This window comes from Trichosporon asahii, assembly GCF_000293215.1.
Source record: "Trichosporon asahii var. asahii CBS 2479 unplaced genomic scaffold scaffold00018, whole genome shotgun sequence".
Taxonomy (NCBI): Eukaryota; Fungi; Basidiomycota; class Tremellomycetes; order Trichosporonales; family Trichosporonaceae; genus Trichosporon; species Trichosporon asahii.
In genome coordinates, this window is record NW_014040906.1 from 239,333 (window position 1) to 256,855 (window position 17,523).

General features: G+C 61.4%; 3 protein-coding genes across 3 annotated transcripts; all 3 read left to right on the forward strand.

Moving 5' to 3' along the window:
- Window positions 1-386: 386 nt before the first annotated feature.
- Window positions 387-6,095, forward strand: A1Q1_08021 (uncharacterized protein; the record flags this gene model as incomplete). Its single annotated transcript, XM_014326207.1, has 10 exons — window positions 387-487; window positions 565-618; window positions 729-843; window positions 888-1,358; window positions 1,544-1,984; window positions 2,159-2,368; window positions 2,432-2,516; window positions 3,243-3,417; window positions 3,523-3,721; window positions 4,011-6,095. The coding sequence occupies 10 exons, from the start codon at window positions 387-389 to the stop codon at window positions 6,093-6,095; spliced, it is 3,936 nt and encodes a 1,311-aa protein (XP_014181682.1).
- A 43-nt stretch (window positions 6,096-6,138) lies between these two features.
- Window positions 6,139-11,223, forward strand: A1Q1_08022 (uncharacterized protein; the record flags this gene model as incomplete). The annotated part of the gene is made up of 1 exon (XM_014326208.1): window positions 6,139-11,223. One exon carries the CDS (start codon window positions 6,139-6,141, stop codon window positions 11,221-11,223), a length of 5,085 nt encoding a protein of 1,694 aa, XP_014181683.1.
- Window positions 11,224-11,743: 520 nt separating this feature from the next.
- On the forward strand, window positions 11,744-17,412 carry A1Q1_08023 (uncharacterized protein; the record flags this gene model as incomplete). Its single annotated transcript, XM_014326209.1, has 5 exons — window positions 11,744-12,924; window positions 13,396-14,168; window positions 14,318-16,806; window positions 16,852-16,991; window positions 17,076-17,412. 5 exons carry the CDS (start codon window positions 11,744-11,746, stop codon window positions 17,410-17,412), a joined length of 4,920 nt encoding a protein of 1,639 aa, XP_014181684.1.
- Window positions 17,413-17,523: the final 111 nt, after the last annotated feature.

The following is a 17,523-nucleotide window of genomic DNA, read 5'->3' on the forward strand; positions in this document are numbered from 1 at the left end:
TGCCGAGAGGGGGGTGTACAGAGAGCGGGGATTGCAAAGATGTGTCAGGCAGTGTGCAGAGTGAAGAGTCTGAAGTGCTCGGGCCAGGCGCGAGGCGTACGGCGTCAGGCGCAGATCGATCGCAACGTCAATGACGTTTTCGCCAGAGCCCCCGTGTTCAGACTTCGTACTTCGTCGCCGCCCGGCTTATCATCCACATTACATTCCACTCATTCTCTCATCCACACCTCTGTTATATTTGTGTTGAGCTTCCACTTCTCTGGTCCTCCCTCGAACACGACATACGACGTCCGTACCAAGTTCCTCCACCAAAAGCCCACCGCTTGTCCGCCCGCACCGTCCTCGCCTTCCTCGACTTCCATCTGGCCTAACGGCTTATCGGCATCATGGCGACGAGCGCGTCCAACACCCAGCGCGACATCACTGGTAAGCTCGTCATCCAGTCATTCGCAGCTGACATCAGTCCCGCCGGGACTCCTCGCCTCCGGTGCGTCGGCGTCGTCCACTAAGTTCTCCGAGACGTCGACAGTGTCACTTGAATGGCGCCTGACGGGATTGCGGCAGATGTACGAGACGAGCAAGGGTAGTGCGAAGAGGTGAGTTCATGCTTTCTACCGAGTGCGTCGATGTTGCGCTGGCACCTTCAGCGCTGGTCATTGATCCGCCGATCGGCGCACCTTTCCTGCACCTTCCCTCGTTTACGAACGATCGGTGCTAACGACCGACAGCAAATGCATCAAGTCAGTGGTGTTCGGCGACACGGAAAATCTCTGGGAGGTGCTGTGGTACCCTAACTCCGGCGTGCAGGGAGGTGAATTCGCGAGTCTGTACTTGTCGTGTGTCGTGAGTTACTTGGCCTAGCAGGAACTGACACCCAGCCGTCACAGCAGGAGCGTGAGCAGGGCATCAACGGCAAATGGACCCGCAAGGGGTTGTGGCTGTTCCGCTTCGACGTGAAGGTGATGGACGAGCGGACGAACAAGATGCAGACGCTTTGCTATAAGGAGGCGTCGGACCACACGTTTGCGGTCAAGACGGCCAACTGGGGCTGGCAGCAGTTCGTCAAGCGCGACCACCTGTTCCTGCACCCTAGCGTGGTCGCGAACGACACCTTTACCATCGTGTGCACCATCTCGGGACAATCTCTCCCGCCGCTCGGCTACCGCCTCGGCATGGCGCCCCCGCGCCAGAGCGGCTGCACGTCTTCTGAGGCGGCGATCGACACTGGCGCGTCTGGAGGACCGAAGCGTATTGTACCCCGTGACCTCGTTTCCGCTGTTGGTGACATGTTTGATGACCCATGTGAGCTTTCTTGTGTGGATATCGAGCTGACAGCAGTGTACTCTGACATCGAGTTCGTGATTCCGTCGAGGCCCTCGCCTTCAGGGCTGGAGCGCGCCCCACCCCGTCGCATTTACGCGAACAAGAAGCTCCTGAACCGCTGCGAGTACTTTGACGCCATGTTTCACGGGGGCTTCGGGGAAGGAGGGGACGGAATGGAGCTGACGGTGAGTTACCCTAAGGTTGTTGAAACTGATGTCAGGATGACCTGGACGATCTGCTGGATACGCTGTCGGACTCGGACGTCGAGGACGAGGCGATGAACAACGTGAACTCGCTGTTCTCCTCGACAACAACGCGAGATGAGCCGCTGGCGGACATGAGTCAGAGGATTCAGCCGGATATCCACTTTGCGGAGGGCGCACCGCCGGTAAACCCTGCCGAGATCGAAAGCGAGCACGGGCTCGGCAGCGCCGACAGCGTGCTCAGCGATGAGGATATGGAGACAAGGTCGCAGAGCATGGCCGAGGGCGACGACGACATGGCTGAGGAGAGCCACGAGGCCGCACCCCGCATGCCAGTCCGTCGCATATCGCGCAAGCGTATGCGAGAGCGCGACGAGGCCGCCGTGATCGGGCCGAAGAAAACACGGGTTGTGGTCAAGGATGCGGCATGGAGCACATGGTGGGCGATTCTCTACTGGGTAAGCTTCCACGTCTCGATTTTCGATAGCTAACGCCAGCTCTACACCGACACGATCTACTTCGCGCCACTGTCGTCGTCGTTTGGGGATGGCACGCGGCGCACGGTGGTGTACGGTGGCAACGAGGTGACGCCTGACCAGGAACCACGGTCTCGGCGCGAGTGGATCGCGCAGTGGCTTTTGGAGAGGGGCATGCGCGAGGGCGAGGGAGCGACCGGGCCGCGCCCCGTGAGCGCCAAGTCCGTGTACCGCCTCGCAGACAAACTGGATCTGCCGGCGCTCAAGATGCGTGCATTCCAGCACATCTGCTCCCAGCTTACCTCCCTGAATATCCCTGCGGAGGTGTTCTCGCGTTTCAGCTCGACCTTCGACGATGTCCGCAAGGTGAGTTTCCCCGCAGCGCTGGCAAACTGACAAGCGCAGGTGCAAGTTGCGTTCTTCCTGCAGCATTGGGGCGAGATCAAGAAGTCGGACACAATGCAGAATATCTGGAAGCAGATTCGTGGTGGCAAGCATGTCGGCTTCGAGGAGGGTGAGTTGTTGTGTATGCTCGTGCTAACTCTCAGTGTGGCCTCTCATTTTGAGCCAGCTCGACTTCTGCCCGTCGTAACCGCAAGTGTAGTCGCGGGTGTAGGCTAGGATGATCTCTGAGGCATCCGGTTTCCCCATGTCCCCGTGTCCAGAGTGACACAACGAGTGACAACAATGTAGCCGATCGGGGCCGGGCGGAGTGTCGCCGGGGAGTCACGATGGCGAGCGATGTGTCGCTGATTGTTCCCCGCAGTGTCTGGGGCATTTGTAAATGTACAGCATGCGTGAATGCAGCGTGAGCTTGATGCGCACAATGCGGGCTTGGCCATTGGCGAGAGCGCAAGAAGGGAGGCGGCCGCGGAGACACCTCGGCGGTTGGCGGACTCGGGCGCGCGGGGGCACCCGATGGTGAGTCACCGCCGTCTCACAGTGGGCATTGACGCAACTGCCGCTCCAAAGGCTGGACCCGGCTCATCCGGAGAAGAGGAGATAGTTGTGCGTGCTGTGCGTGCTGTGCACAATGAGGCACTCCCACCGTAAATGGGAGTGTACGTTAACGTGAAGTGCATCTGGTATCGTGGTGTTGATGGCGGCGGCGCAGTGGATCACAGTGGATCACAGTGGAGGCATTGTCGGAGGCTTCCTCTCGGCATGCTCGGTGGCATTTCTCCGCTCCTGTGATGAGGGGAGTGGCATGTGGACCACTCCGTTAGCTTCGCGGTGCCAGCTTCGTACGCCGAGGGACGATTCACTGGAAACGCAGCGAGGTTCCCACACAAGCTCACGCTTCACGGTTCACTCGACATCACTGACGACAGCATGACGGTGGCTACATCATCTTGTCTCGTCTCGGCACGACGATTGAGCGGACTGAAGCTCAGGAACGAGATCAGGAAGGTCCGGTAAGCCACGAGCCACAGACGGCGGGGGATTCGTCATGGCGTTATCAGTCCCTGCGTACTCCCTTAATCTTCCCCTCGTCATCCCTGCTTGGACGCCTGGTGAAGCCTGCTGGAGCCTGAAGACGCCAAGGGGAAAGCAAGAAGGGGAGCAAGGAGTCGGAGGGACCGGCGTCTCGTCCAGGCACCACTCGAACTCTGGTGGTGGTTCCTGCGTTCCTATGCTGGGCGACCTCCTGCGAGTCCTGCCGTTCCCGACTACAGCTCTTGTCTCATCCTCTCTGTGCATGGATGCTCGGATCACGGAGTGAGTGCGGTGCGGTGCGACGCGGGGCCAGCATCGCTGCACTGTGAGCGTGCGGCGAGTATAAGGCCCAGAAGGAGGACCATGCATCGTTTCTCCCCCCCCAACTATTCTTTCTAAACCAGTTCGTTGTCCATATTCCATTCGCCCCGCGCCTAGGGCCGCCGACGCCGCTACCCCGCTACCCTTGCCGGCTTCGACGTAAACAACGACACCGACAACGATACCGTCATTACTCTGAACACCACTTATTGCGACATTCTGCGCAGATAGCGCATTCCCACTACACTAGGCTCTCGACACGAGCCGTTCGACTACAGTTTCTGCCGAACCGACCATGGCGCCTAGGCCGTCATCGCCGAGCCCGCTGGTGAAGGGGCCGAGGAAGAGCGCTCCCGCCAGCACAAGTGCTGGCTCCAACGGCACTGAGGAGAACAAGCTCAAGAAGGCGCTCAAGTATCCGAAACGCAAGGCTGTTGACGTCAAGCGCTCGCTCAGCCAGACCCACCTCCCGACTTCGTCAACGACCTCCCTTCGTTCTAACCCCACATCTTCCGCCCGTCCGTCGTCTCACCGCCCCTCGGCGTCCGCCTCGTCTTTTGTCATTCCGTCCGCCCGTGGGTCCGTCGCCTCTGAACCGCCCACTCGTATCCCGTCCAAGCTGAGGAAGAAGTCGGGCGATCTGCGGCGCGAGAAGAGCATCGAATTGAAGGAGAAGCGGAGTTCCGGATTCGCGCGGGTGTTGGGACGGAATAAGAGCGTCGATGTGCTCTCCTCGACTGCCAAGCCAGAACAGAAGAGGCAGATCTCCCAAACCATCGTCGACTTCAACTCCGCCCACCCCTCCTCTCAGCCTTCCTCCTCGCGCCCCTCACCTCCGCTCGGAGCAAGCAGCCGCTCGTCCGTCTTCTCGAACCACGGCTCGCATACTGGCGGCCTTGGCGAGCCATGGGTCGAGCGCAGCAGTATGGACGAGCCGGGCGTGCTCGGCTCTCCTGTGTCTTTCTCGCCGTCTCTGCCGAGTCTCGCTTCTCCGCCACGCAAGCTGATCCCGCGAGAGGCGCGCGGCTCCATGTCTCCCAACAAACGCCAGAGTTTCACGGACACGGCATCAGTGCTGTCATCACCCGGAATGGGACGGCCGGGACGACAAGTCAGCGTCAAGATCGTGGACGCACCCGGTCACGAACCGGTCAGCATGGCGGAGTTCTTTGCCAATGACTCCGACTTCTCTGACTCTGAGGACGAGGCGGAGCCGACTGCTCAGCGCGAGCCCAGGCGGCAGCCGTCCCAGGCCAGCGTGTCGAGCAAGGGTAGCAAGGGCCGCATGCGCCGTATCTCGTCTGGATTCAGCAAGCTGAACAAGAGCCTGCACGACCTCGGTACCGGCGGCGGAAGCGGAGGTAGCGGTGACAGGGAGAAGGACGCGAGCCTTGCGAGCAGGTTCAACAAGAGCCTGCACAACCTCGCCGACAACTATATCGTGAAGCCCGAGAAGAGCGACCGCACCCGAGAGTCGAGTCCACCCTTCGAGCTCCAGCCCGCCTCAGTCGCAGGCAGCAGCAACAGCAGTCTCCACCCGACCACCCCGCCACGGAAAGGACCGAGACGAAGCGCTTCGCTCATGACAAAGTTCAACAAGTCACTCCACGATCTGGCTGATACGCTGAAACCGGAAGAGATCCCAGAGTACGAAGGGGGAGCGAAGGTCTCCCGCCGTCACTCCTACATCCCGCGTCTCGTGCGGAGTCTCTCGCGCAATCCCTCGCATGCGTCGACGGGATCGCTCAGCCCCGCCCACTCGGCACTCGTGCCCCCGAGCCCTGGGGAGAGTTATTCGGCGCAGTCGTCCATTATGCTCGAGTCTGAGCCGAGTCTCCAGTTCGAGCCCCTCGTCGAGGAGCCCGAGCCAGCTGAGATCACTGAGCAGGCTGGGGGCGAGGATGCCAGCGCCACGGAACCTCCCGTTTCTATGGTCCCTACGTCGCCTAGAACGCCCGACGGCAAGCCCGTGACAACTCCGTCTTCTCCTCTCCACTCCCTCCCGCCAGTCTCGCCCCGCTTCGCCTCTCCTGCGTCGCACACTCACGCGCGAACGCCAAGTTCGCCAGGACGTACGCACGACTCGCTGGGCATCGACTTTGGCGTCCTGCTTGCCGAGGGCCGAGCCAGCACCGAAGTCGAGATCGGTCACGGCGACGACGTCCCGCGCCCAACTGTCAGGCGTGGACGCGGGTACACGCTTAGCAAGAGCGATGCGCCCTTCTCAGCTGAGGAGGCGGAGCACGGCGAGCTGGAAAGGCTCTCGGGCCGCGTGCTCAGCAAGGAGGAGGCGAGGCGGAGTATCGTGGCGGAGTATCGTCTCCGTCGCGGCTAGCGAGCGGGAGATGCTCCGCGGCCTCACGACGAAGGGCGAGGAGATGTCCCGGCCCGAAACGGCTCGCCCGTTGGAGATCGCCCATGCTGAGACATTGAATCAGCTTGTGGCTTCGCAAAACTCCGAGAAGCCAGACTCACCCGAGGAGCCTGCAGCCGAGCTCCAGCATGAGATCGAGCACGGGGAGAGGAAGGAGCTGCGTCGCGGTACCTCTCTCGAGAGCTCTAGTGTGCACAGCGTAGAGCTCTCTACCCCTGCTGAGGAGATTGTCCCCGTTTACGAAGCGCACATCCCCGCCACTATCCAAGAGGAGGTCAAGCAGACCCACTACTCGAGTGTCTCGCCTGCGTTTGCGCAAGCTCTTCCCTCCTTCGATCCCGTGTCGCCTCTCAAGATGAACGCGCTGCTCGAACCCGAACCGGTCGCTTTCATACAGCCGCTCGCACAGCCTCAGCCCATCGCCACTCAGCCGCTTGTCGACGACAGCCACCTCGAGTCCAGCACCGAGAGGGTCAAGAACGTCGACGACGAGGAGGAGGGAGAGGCGCGCAGACTGAAGCGCGAGTCCACGTTCGAGGACCTGGCTCAGCACTATGTTTCTGCCCCCGAGCCTGATGCCCAGCATATCGAGACGACCAGCGAGGTCTCGGCCAGCTTCCCGCCCCACACGGTGCAGGAGCACGAGTGCATGGCCGCTGAAGAGGCGTACGATCTCGAGACAACATTCGCCGGTAGTCCCGCCATCGATGCGCGCGCCAGTCCCGTCTTCCCCTCTCGCTCGACAGTCGCGTCTCCACTTCCCGTTCCCGAAGAGATCCCCGAACTTGCTGAGGCCGAGACTCCGGCCATTGGGGCGGAGAGCATCGAGGATGACTTCGTGCATGAACTCGACGAGGAGCTCGAGATCGCCAAGCTGCAAGACGAAGAGGAACCACGTCTCGAGCGCATGGTGTCGCCAGCGACCATTGAGACGATCGAGGAGCTCCCTTCGCCCGAGTTTGACATGGACGAGTTTGCGACTCCGGCAGGGATCGACTACAGCGCCTCTCCTGCTGAAGAGGAGGAGACCGAGTACGCCACGCCTACCGAGGTGATTGAGACTGTGCTCACGCGCTCGGTCGGAGGCGCTGAGGAGTACGGCGATGTCGAGGCTGTCTCCGATCCTGTTGAGACTGCCGGCGAGACGCCCGATCAGGCCGAGCTTGAGGAGCCGGAAGACACCGGGTCGCTGTTTGAAGGCACTTCGGCGCTCGAGGCTGCCGCTGTGGCCAGTGTTGCTGTTGCTGCTCCCATCGCTGCTTTTGCGGCCGTGTCACCTGCTCCTGCCCCTCACGCTCCCGAGTATGAGTCTACCGCGGAGGCTGAACCAATCGAGGTGGACGAGCCCGAGCCTGTGGTTCAGTCCTCCCCCGCCATCTCGAAGAATGCTCAGCTTCTCAAGGCCGCCATCGAAGTTCCCCGCGAGGTGGTCCAGTCCTCTCCCGCGATCGAGCGCAACACCCAGCTCCTTAAGTCGGCCATCAACATTCCCCGTATTGTGCCCCAGTCCGGCCCCGGCATCACCAAGAATACGCAGCTGCTCAAGAACGCTATCAACGTACCTCGGCAAGTCGTGCAGTTCTCGCCTGCGATTGCGCTGCTCGACGAGCTCCTGCGCAAGCAGATCTGTGTGCCGCGCGAGGTTACCCAGTGCTCGGCCGCGATTGACTGGAACACCCAGCTGATCATGGAGAAGATTGCCGTTCCGCGGGAGGTGCCCCAGTCTGGAGCTGGGATTGAGAAGAACACCCAACTTCTGAAGGACGCTATCAACGTCCCCAGGGAGGTGCCCCAGACCGGCGTCGGAATCGAGAAGAACGATCGTCTACTGCACGAGGCGATCGAGGTTCCGCGCGATGTTCCGCAGACCGGTACTGGTATTGAGAGGAACACCGCTCTCCTCAAGAATGCCATCGCTGTCCCCCGCGACGTCCCCCAGTCCGGTCCCGGCATTGAGCGCAACGAGGCGCTGCTGAAACATGCCCTCCACGACATTCCGGCGGAAGAGAGGTGGAACTACCATCCCGTGGAGCAGGACAGTCCGGCAATCCGGAAGAACACGGCCCTGCTGAAGAGCGCTATCAACGTTCCGCGCCAGGTCGTCCAGTTCTCCCCCGCGATTCAGCTCCTCGACCAGCTCCTCAAGGCGCAGATCTGCGTTCCCCGCGAAGTACCCCAGAGTGGACCCGGGATCGAGAAGAACGAGGCGCTGCTGAAGCACGCTATCCTGGACGTGCCGATGGAGGAGAGGTGGGACTACCACCCTGTTGAGCAGGAGGGACCGGGCATTGCGACCAACGTCGCGCTGCTGAAGCAGGCTATCGAGGTCCCCCGCCAGGTATCTCAGAGCGGGAAGGGTATCGACACCAACATTGCACTGCTCAAGCAGGCCATTGAGGTCCCGCGCGAGGTGGTTCAGTCCTCGCCTGGCATTGACAAGAACACTGCTCTCCTGCGAGAGGCTATCGCAGTCCCGCGCGAGGTCGTCCAGTCCTCGCCTGGCATCAGCAAGAACATGCAGCTCCTTCAGGATGCGATCAACGTTCCCCGGGAGGTCATCCAGGCCAGCCCCGCGATCGAGACCAACACGGCTCTCCTCAAGCAGGCCATTGAGGTTCCTCGCGAGGTTCCGCAGACCGGTCTCGGCATCGAGCTGAACGAGAAGCTCCTCCGGGAAGCCATCCTTGCACCTTCTGAGAAGGAGGCCGAAGATGCCCACTCTGAGGCCTCAACTCCTGCCGATGAGATCGTCACCCCTCCCACCGAAGACTCAGCCGCCATCGAGCTTAACGAAAGTCTCCTCCGGGATGCAATCTGCAAGCCTGCGCCGGCTGCCTCGCACTCTCGCTCGGTGTCTGCTGCTTCGTCAGTCAAGTCTCGCGCTTCGTCAATGGCGTCAGTCCACTCCCGCTCTGCCTCGCAGCCCAACACCCCGCCATCGCCCGTCAAGTCGCTCATCGAGCAGTTTGAGGCTGCCGAGGTCGACGCTCTGCCCCTTGTCGCTGCTGAGCCGCCGTACTCGCCTCCCATCGAGCGTGTTCGCACTCTCAGCTTCGAGAAGCCTGCTTCCGAGGCGGACGACGAGGCCTCTGTCGATGGTGCGGAGGACAAAGAGTCCGTCCGGGACGACGCCGACGTTGCTGTCCCTGGTGCCTCCACCGATCGTCCCTCCACCGCTGCCTCCACCTCCACCTCCGTTGTTTCCAGCGACCTCGACGCATCGAACGCTGTCCCTTGTGATGGTGGTTCTCAGGGCGGAGAAGAACCTGAAGCCACGGGTGCGAAGGAGGAGAGACCTGAAGATTCGGAAGAGGGCGGTTTAACGGAAGCACTCGCTCAGTCCTCGTGTGAGCCCGGTGAGCCCGGTGAGCCCGGTCATGCTCTCGCCCCTGCGACGCCCGCTGTGCCCGCCACAAACGAGCACGAGCCACCCGCTGAGACATCTTCCTTCGCGCAACTTGACTCCTCACACTCGTCCTCTGTCATCGAGACTCCTGTCCCCGATACCGACACCGACAAGCACGCCCACGAGCATACCGACGAGCTCACTGCGCCTGCTGAGAAGCACAACCTCGACGACAACCTCGTCCACCCCGGAGTTTCCTTTGCCGCCGTCGCCTCGCAACCTCCCTCCACCGACCCTTCCTCGCACCCGCCGTCAACAACAAGCGACATGGCCGCGTCCCCCGTTGTGACCGCGACCGCGACCACGCCCCGCGCCGACGTCGTCGTCGAGGTGAACCCAGCCCCCGCCGCTTCTGCGCCTGCGCCTGTTCCCGTCGTCGCTACCCCCGTCCCCATTGTTCACGCCACGACCGCTCCTGTCGAACACTGTCACGTCGACCACACTCGTGACGCTCTCTCGGCCAAGGCTGAGCGTATCCGCGCCGAGCGTGCCCGGGAAGCCGACGAGCTGTGGCCGCACGAGCGTCCCCCGCTGCGTTACGCTTCGCCCGGCCCCGCTCCCGCCGCGGCTGCTGCCACCATCGTCCTCCCCAGCATCACGGTGCAGGCGCCGACGCCGGCGCAGTCGCTGCACCACGCCCCCGTCAAGGTTCTGACTAAGAATCAGAAGAAGAAAGCGCGCCAGAAGGCCAAACGTCAGGCTGCGCGCGCCGCTACCACCGACTCGGACACTTCGTCGGTCGTTTCGAGCCACCACTCGCACCACGCCAAGAGCAAGAAGAAGGGCGTCGAGGTTGAGGCCGAGGGCGTTAAGATCACAGTGAACGCCGACAAGGAGGCCAAGGAGAAGCGCGAGCGCGAGGAGCGCGAAGCCATGGAGAAGAAGGAGAAGGAGGAGCGCGAGGCCCGCGAGAAGAAGGAAAAGGAGGAGCGCGAGGCTCGTGAGAAGAAGGAGAAAGAGGAGCGCGAGGCAAGGGAGAAGAAGGAGAAGGAGGAACGTGAAGCCAAGGAGAAGAAGGAGAAGGAGGAGAGAGAGGCTAAGGAGAAGAAGGAGCGCGAGGAGCGTGAAGCTCGCGAGAAGAAGGAGCGTGAAGAGCGTGAGGCCAAGGAGAAGAAGGAGCGTGAAGAGCGCGAGGCCCGTGAGAAGAAGGAGCGCGAGCTCGCCGCCGCCGAAGCCAAGCTCGCCGCTGAGCGTGCCGCCGCCGAAGCTGCCGCCCTCAAGGCCGCCGAGGAGGCGAAGGCTGCGGCGGAGAAGGCGGAGCGCGAGGCGCGCGAAGCCAAGGAGGCCGAGGAGAAGGCCGCTGCCGAGAAGGCTGCCGCCGAAGCCGCCGCTGAGAAGGAGCGCAAGGAGAAGGAGCGCGAGGAGCGCCGTCGACTCCGCGCCGAGCGCGAGGACCTGCTTCGTCAAGAGCTCGAGATCCGGAAGCGCGAGCTCGAGCGTGCTCAGTACGCCGAGCAGCTCATGGCGCAGCAGGCCGCCCACGCCGGACCATGGCGCCCGCCGATGCCCTACGGTGTTCCGCCGCCCGGTCTTGGCTTCGCCGGCCTCAACCTCGGTTTACCGCCATATGCTGCGCGCTTCCCGGCTCCGCATCCGATGATGGGCCCGCTGGGACCGATTTTCCACCACCCTCCGGGAGGGTTCATGCCGCCGCCGCCGGGACCTGGTCCTCGGAGGTTCTAACCGACCCGCTCACCCCATGTCGCCCCTCTTCGCTCGCCGAGCACCGTCGCCGTCGAGACGTAGTTGAATCCAACCCCACCCAAAAGCGACTGTCAAGTTGTAATCTGTAGTACAATATCAAAATAGATACCTCTCATCAATACATCGTACCCTCATTTGTTACGACCTCTTTATGCATTGCGATTTTCACTCACTCACTCACTCACTCACGGTGTGTGCAGGGGCTAAGGAGGGCTGACGCGTGACATCCGCGATCACGCTCGTGGGTTGTGCTATATGCGCTCGTTTGCGCTTAACTAGGCCGGCGGATATGAGCGGAGACGGACATTGCCAGGCACGATCACACCGGACATCCCGAACTGGAGCCGCGCCTGGACTCTACCGGTCCTCGGGGTTCAGGCTCGGGTTAGAGCCGCCTTCCTGCCTTCCTTCCTTTGAGAGTCCATCGCATGCATTCATCACAAGCTTGTTGCCTCTCCACTTTTCTTTCTCGGCAGACGACCATGGGCCACCGGCAGTGATGCGCCCAATAGACCCGATAGACCCCGACGCCGACCGCGCCAGCGTCAACAGCGCCGACAGCGCGACTCACGCAGGCGTACAACAGGCACTTCTCCGGCGCGCCTCCACTTCCTCCACTTCCTCGATCAGCTCCGACGCGAGTCTGACCACCGCCGAGTCTCACCCCGCATCATTCCAGACCGCTAGTATCGGGCACGGCATCCCGCTCGACACTCCCATCGTCTCCGCCAACGCTCCCAACCCCTACGACGCTTATGCGAGTCGCGAAGAGCTCGCCCCAGAGCCGGAAGGGGACGCCGAGATTCTCTCGACCCCGCGGCCAGGCTACTCCAACTTAACCCCGACGCTGCGAAATGCTGCGCAGCTTCCATCTCCGGTCGCTGTTCCGGAAAGCGATAGGCTGTACCCGGGAGACGCGGACGCTGCCGCCTTTGCGGCGTATGCGGCCACGACAGGACGACCATTGACGAGATCCATTACGCTCGAGGAAGCCGAGCGGGCAACGAGAACACTGGAACAGGAGAAGGACGCCTTTGCGTCTACGGAAGGAAGTGCGTTCTCCTCTTCGGGACACTCGAGCCATGCGCCGCATGCGTCGGTCAGCTCCTCGCACGCGCCGCATCCCCCGCCAACCCAGAGCCAGAAGGCGCGTGCGCCTGTCCAGGCTCTCTTTGCTGAACCTTCCTCCTCCTCTGCCCCTCACTACAGCGAACCGACGAACTACGGAACGACGAACGGAGAGCCAAGCAGCGGACCAGCATTTACGGCAGCGCATCCCTACACCCACCCCCTTTACGACGAGAGCCAGGCGACGATCGCGAATGCCGTGAACATGGACGACAACCCGTACGGATCCCGTACAGGGCTGGCCGGTACGCCGATCAGCATGGGCTTATCCAACGGCTCGACGAACTTTGGCTCGACGAACGGTTATCCCTCAGCGTACGGCACGACGTACGGCAACTCGACACGAACATTCCAAGCGACGGAAGAGGAGAAAGCAGCCCTCGCGGAGGAGGAGAAGGACGTGCTCGTCGACAGGATGGATGTGGAGGATCCGGGGCCGGGGCCGGGATTCGACAGTGCTCTGCTCAACCTCCCCCCGCCGCCGCCGTTTGATCTCCGCGTCGAAGGGTTGACGGTCGGAGTTCCGGTGGTCAGGTTTGAGAGACTCATGAAGTAAGTCGTTGGTTCGCATGTTGGCATTGCGTGACGATTGGATTGTCTCGGGATTACCGTTGTCACCATCGTGCATCATCTTGATTGCAATCTCTCTCACTGCATCATTGCTCGCGCTCGCTGTGATGGAACTGTCCTTGGTCATCATCACGGAAATGAGGGCCATCATCTCCCATCGCATCACCAGCAAAGTCCATGTGTCCTCGTGATCATTGCTGGTGGCTTCGTGGGCGTTGTCTTGGCTCTTCTGGCTGAGGTGAACCGCTCGTCGCGCTGCGCCCGGCGCCCGAAACGGACCGAGGGACCGAGCCGCGGACAACCGTAGATAGTCGGGCCGATTGCATCGGCTGACGCGATCCGCTACGGGTTAGGTCAGGTACAATGTGGCAACATTACTGCACTTGCTCTAGGCCTGCCTCACACCGTAACACCTGACCACACTAGCGCAAAGGATGTGCGCTGACATCACAGTCTCATGCAGGGCGACATTCTAGGCGCGCTTAAGAAGCCCGTCCCGAAGGAGAACCGGAAGACAGAGATTCTGACAGATGTGTCCTGCGACTGCTCAAGTGGGGAGGTGTTAGCGATCCTAGGTGGGAGTGGAAGCGGCAAGACAACGCTGCTGAACGCGGTCGCGCACCGCCTGAACGATCTGCCCGTCAAGGATGGCGGTGTGGCTTATGTCGACAGTGCCGGCGAAGCTCTATCACACAAGCAGGCAAAGCGCCGTATTGGATTCGTACGACAGCAGGACTATCTCGTCGAGTGCCTAACCGTACGCGAGACGTTGACGTACGCTGCGCGCCTCCGTCTGCCCGCAGCCCTGTCCAAGGAGGCGATCAAGCTCATCGTCGAGCAGACGTTGGACGAGTTGGGCCTGCGCGATGCGGCGGACACAGTGGTGGGCGGACCGCTCAGGAAGGGTATTTCGGGCGGCGAGAAGAGGCGTCTGTCCATTGGATGCGTGCTCGTCACACTGCCGTCGGTGCTGATTCTGGACGAGCCGACCTCTGGTCTCGACGCCTTCACCTCCTATCTCCTTCTGCAGACGCTGTCGAATCTGGCGCGGAGAGGGCGAACCGTTATCCTCTCCATCCACGCGCCACGATCAGATGCGTTCAACCTCTTTGACCGCATCACGCTCCTGTCCAAGGGAAGAGTCGTGTACTCGGGCCTTCGTGACAAGTGCCTGCAGTGGTTTGAGGGACAGGGGTATGAGCTCGAGCAGGGCGTGAACCCGCTAGGTAAGCTCCATTGATCTTGATTCAGCTAACGGCAGACTTCCTCATTGATATTTCGTCCATTGACAACCGGTCGCCGGACGAGGAGGAAGCTTCGCGCGCCCGAGTAGGCAAACTGATCGACGCGTGGAGCCAGAACGTTCGTTCTGCAGCAGTGGGACGGCGCGGTCTGACCAGCTCGAGCGGCGTGGCGAGCTCGCGCTTCTCGTCGGGCTTCTGGTCCTCCTCCGGTTTCCTCGACAAGATCGAGGAGAAAATGCACAAGCGGGCGTCGAAGCGTGCCTCGGTGCTCGCGCACAAGGGCCCACCACCCGGTCGCAACCCCGCGACACACGCCGAGCTGACGCGTGTCTCGTCCAATGTCGTGGACCAAAAACGCCCCGGTTTCTGGGGTCAGACCCGCGTCTTGACAGCCCGCGCCCACAGAAACGTGTACCGCAACGTACCGCAGCTGATCGGTCTTGCGCTCCAGGGCATCATCTTAGGTGTCATCGTGGGTGTGACGTACGTCAATCTGCCCGAGACGCCGACGGGTATCCAGTCGCTGAAGAATGTGTCGTTCCAGCTCGTGCCCAGTGTGTTCTACCTGCAGCAGGTGTTCTGGATCTACAAGTTCTGCAAGGACCTCGTCATCTTCGATCGTGAGCGCGAGGACAACTTGTACTCCGTCGTGCCGTACGTGCTCTCCGACTGGATCTCCTTCCTCCTCCCTGCCATCTTCGGGCCGACCGTGTACATCATCTTGGTGTACTTCATTGCACAGTTCCGCATGGACGACATCGCCGCGCGGCTATTCACCATCATCGCGTCGACTATCCTGGTGCAGTGCACGACGCAGGGCCTGGCGCTGTTTTCGTCCGCGGTCACCCGGAGCTTCGCCCAGGCATCCCTCATCGGCAATGCAATCAACATCTTCCAGATCTTATCTGCCGGATTCATGATCGTAAACCCGCCTAACTACGCCGAGTGGATCCGCTGGCTCTCGCCGTACTTCTACTCGTTCCGCATCGTCGCAACGACGGTATTCAAGGACCGCACGTTCGAGTGCGCGAACTGGTCCACGGGCGGTGGCGGCGCAAACCTTGAGCAGTGTCACGGCAACAATGTCCTGCGGGGCTTCAACTTTGACCTGAATATCAACATTGGCGCATGGTTTGGCGGACTCGCCGCCTTCGCCATCTTCGAGTATGCGCTGTCCTGCGTCATTCTGTCCGTGTATCATGCGGGCGGGGTGCGGCATGCGCGAGAGATTGACAGTCACGATCGCGGAAAGAGCGCAGAGGTCAACCAGAGTCATATCCAGCGCTCCCGCATCGATGTCGAGGTCCGCAACCTGAGTCTGTCTTGGGACAGGCGGAAGCCGGCCAAGCCCGCCTCAAAGGTGATTCTCGACGATGTCTCGGCTGTCTTCCCGGCGGGTCAAGTCAGTGCCATCCTTGGCCCCAGTGGCGCAGGCAAGTCGACCCTCCTCCAACTTCTAGCAAGCCGGAAACTGAAGGCTGGAGCCATGGCGGGTTTCTACAGACAAGGCGACATCCTCTTCGCTGGCGCTGCCGTTAATCACCTGACGCAGAGCAATGTCGCCTTCGTCGAGCAGGAGGACGATTGGCATCTTCCCTCGCTTACTGTAAGAGAGACGTTGAGGTACGCCGCCATTCTTCGCTTACCAGCGGATATGCCGAGGAAGCAGAAGATTGCGCGCGCAGAGACGGTGCTTCGCATGTTGGGTCTCAAGGACTGCGCGGACTTGCCCGTTGGTGGCGCGCTGGTTAAGGGTATCAGTGGTGGTGAGAAGCGCCGTCTGTCTCTCGCGGTACAGATGATCAACGACCCTGCCGTCCTGCTCGTCGACGAGCCGACATCCGGTCTCGACTCGTCTATCGCCCTTTCAGTGATGCAAGTGCTGAAGGACATTGCATCCACCGGCCGCACAGTCATCGCGACGATCCACCAGCCGCGCTCCGACATTTGGAAGCTCGCCGACAACGTGACTCTGCTCGCCAAGGGCGGCGTGGTCGCGTACAGCGGCAAGCGAGCCGATGCCGTCCCTTACTTCACGAGCATCGGGTGGCCGATGCCGTCCGAGTTCTTCAACCCCGCCGACCATTTGCTCGATCTCGTTTCTGTCGATCCCCGGTCAGCAACGCACGACGCGAGCAGTGCGCGAGTCCGGCGCCTGATCTGTTCTTGGCGCTCCTCGGGTCATAACAGTAAGGAGGTCGGAAACGAGCCCTCCGAGGCACAAGGCGAGGTCAAATCCGGCAGCAGTACGACGCCAATGCGCATCGCGCTCCCTGTCACGCTGTCGAGACACTTCAAGAACCTGATCCGCCAGCCTGATGTCTTCCTGTCACGGTTACTGCAGGCCCCCTTCGTCGCGGCCCTGTTCATCTTGTTCTACCAACGCTTGACGCACGGGCCCGAGGGCGCGCAGGACCGCATCGGAATCACGATCCAGAGCACGGCGGCGCTCGTCTTCGTCGGCCTGCTCACTAGCATGAGCGTGTATCCCGCTGAACGCAACTTGTACCTGCACGAGTACAGGAGTTCGGCGCGGTACTCCCCCGCGACGTTCATTGCCATGTACACGCTCGTCGAGGTGCCCACGGAGGTGTTTGCGTGTCTCGGATATGCTGCTATCGTGAGTGTCTGAAAGTGGTCGAGGACATGCGGAGCTGACAATCAGATGAACGTTGCCGTTGGCATGCAGACCAGCGTGCGCATCTACTTTGAGTACTTTGCGTGTATCTGGGCGCTCGTGAATCTGGGCGAGTCTCTCAGTATCATTGTCGCGAGCTGGGTTAACAGCGAGGGTCTGACGGTGACGTGAGTGTTTACGAGTGAAGCAAGCTTGAGTCTTTCCCAGCTGCTTTGCCCCCAACTACCCACATGAGCACAGCTGACGTCCAGTATTCTCTCGACGTTTGTCTCCTTCCTGTCGCAGATCTCCGGCGTCGTGTCGCTGAACGTGCCGAAGTGGCTCGCTGCCATATCCTGGTTCACGCCGATGAAGCCAGCAACCAAAATCGAGATCATCAACGAGTGCGTCGGGCTCAAGTTCGACTGTACCTCGCAAGACATCCTGGATGGCAAGTGCATCGCGCCGACTGGCGAGGCGCTGCTCGCGCTTTTTGACTGGGGAGACCTCCGGACTGCGAGATTCACGGGAATCTGTATCGCGCTCGCTGTTGTTTGGCGCATTGCGGCGTACTTCAGCATTGGCGTCAGGGTGTGGAGCTACAGGTAGAGTCTGGGCGCTCCGGAGCGCAGAGAGAGAGGAGAGGGGAAGAGGTGGTGGGAGGAAGAGGAAGAGGAGGAGGGCAAGCTGGGAAGGGAGGTGAGCGAAGTCACTAAGGGA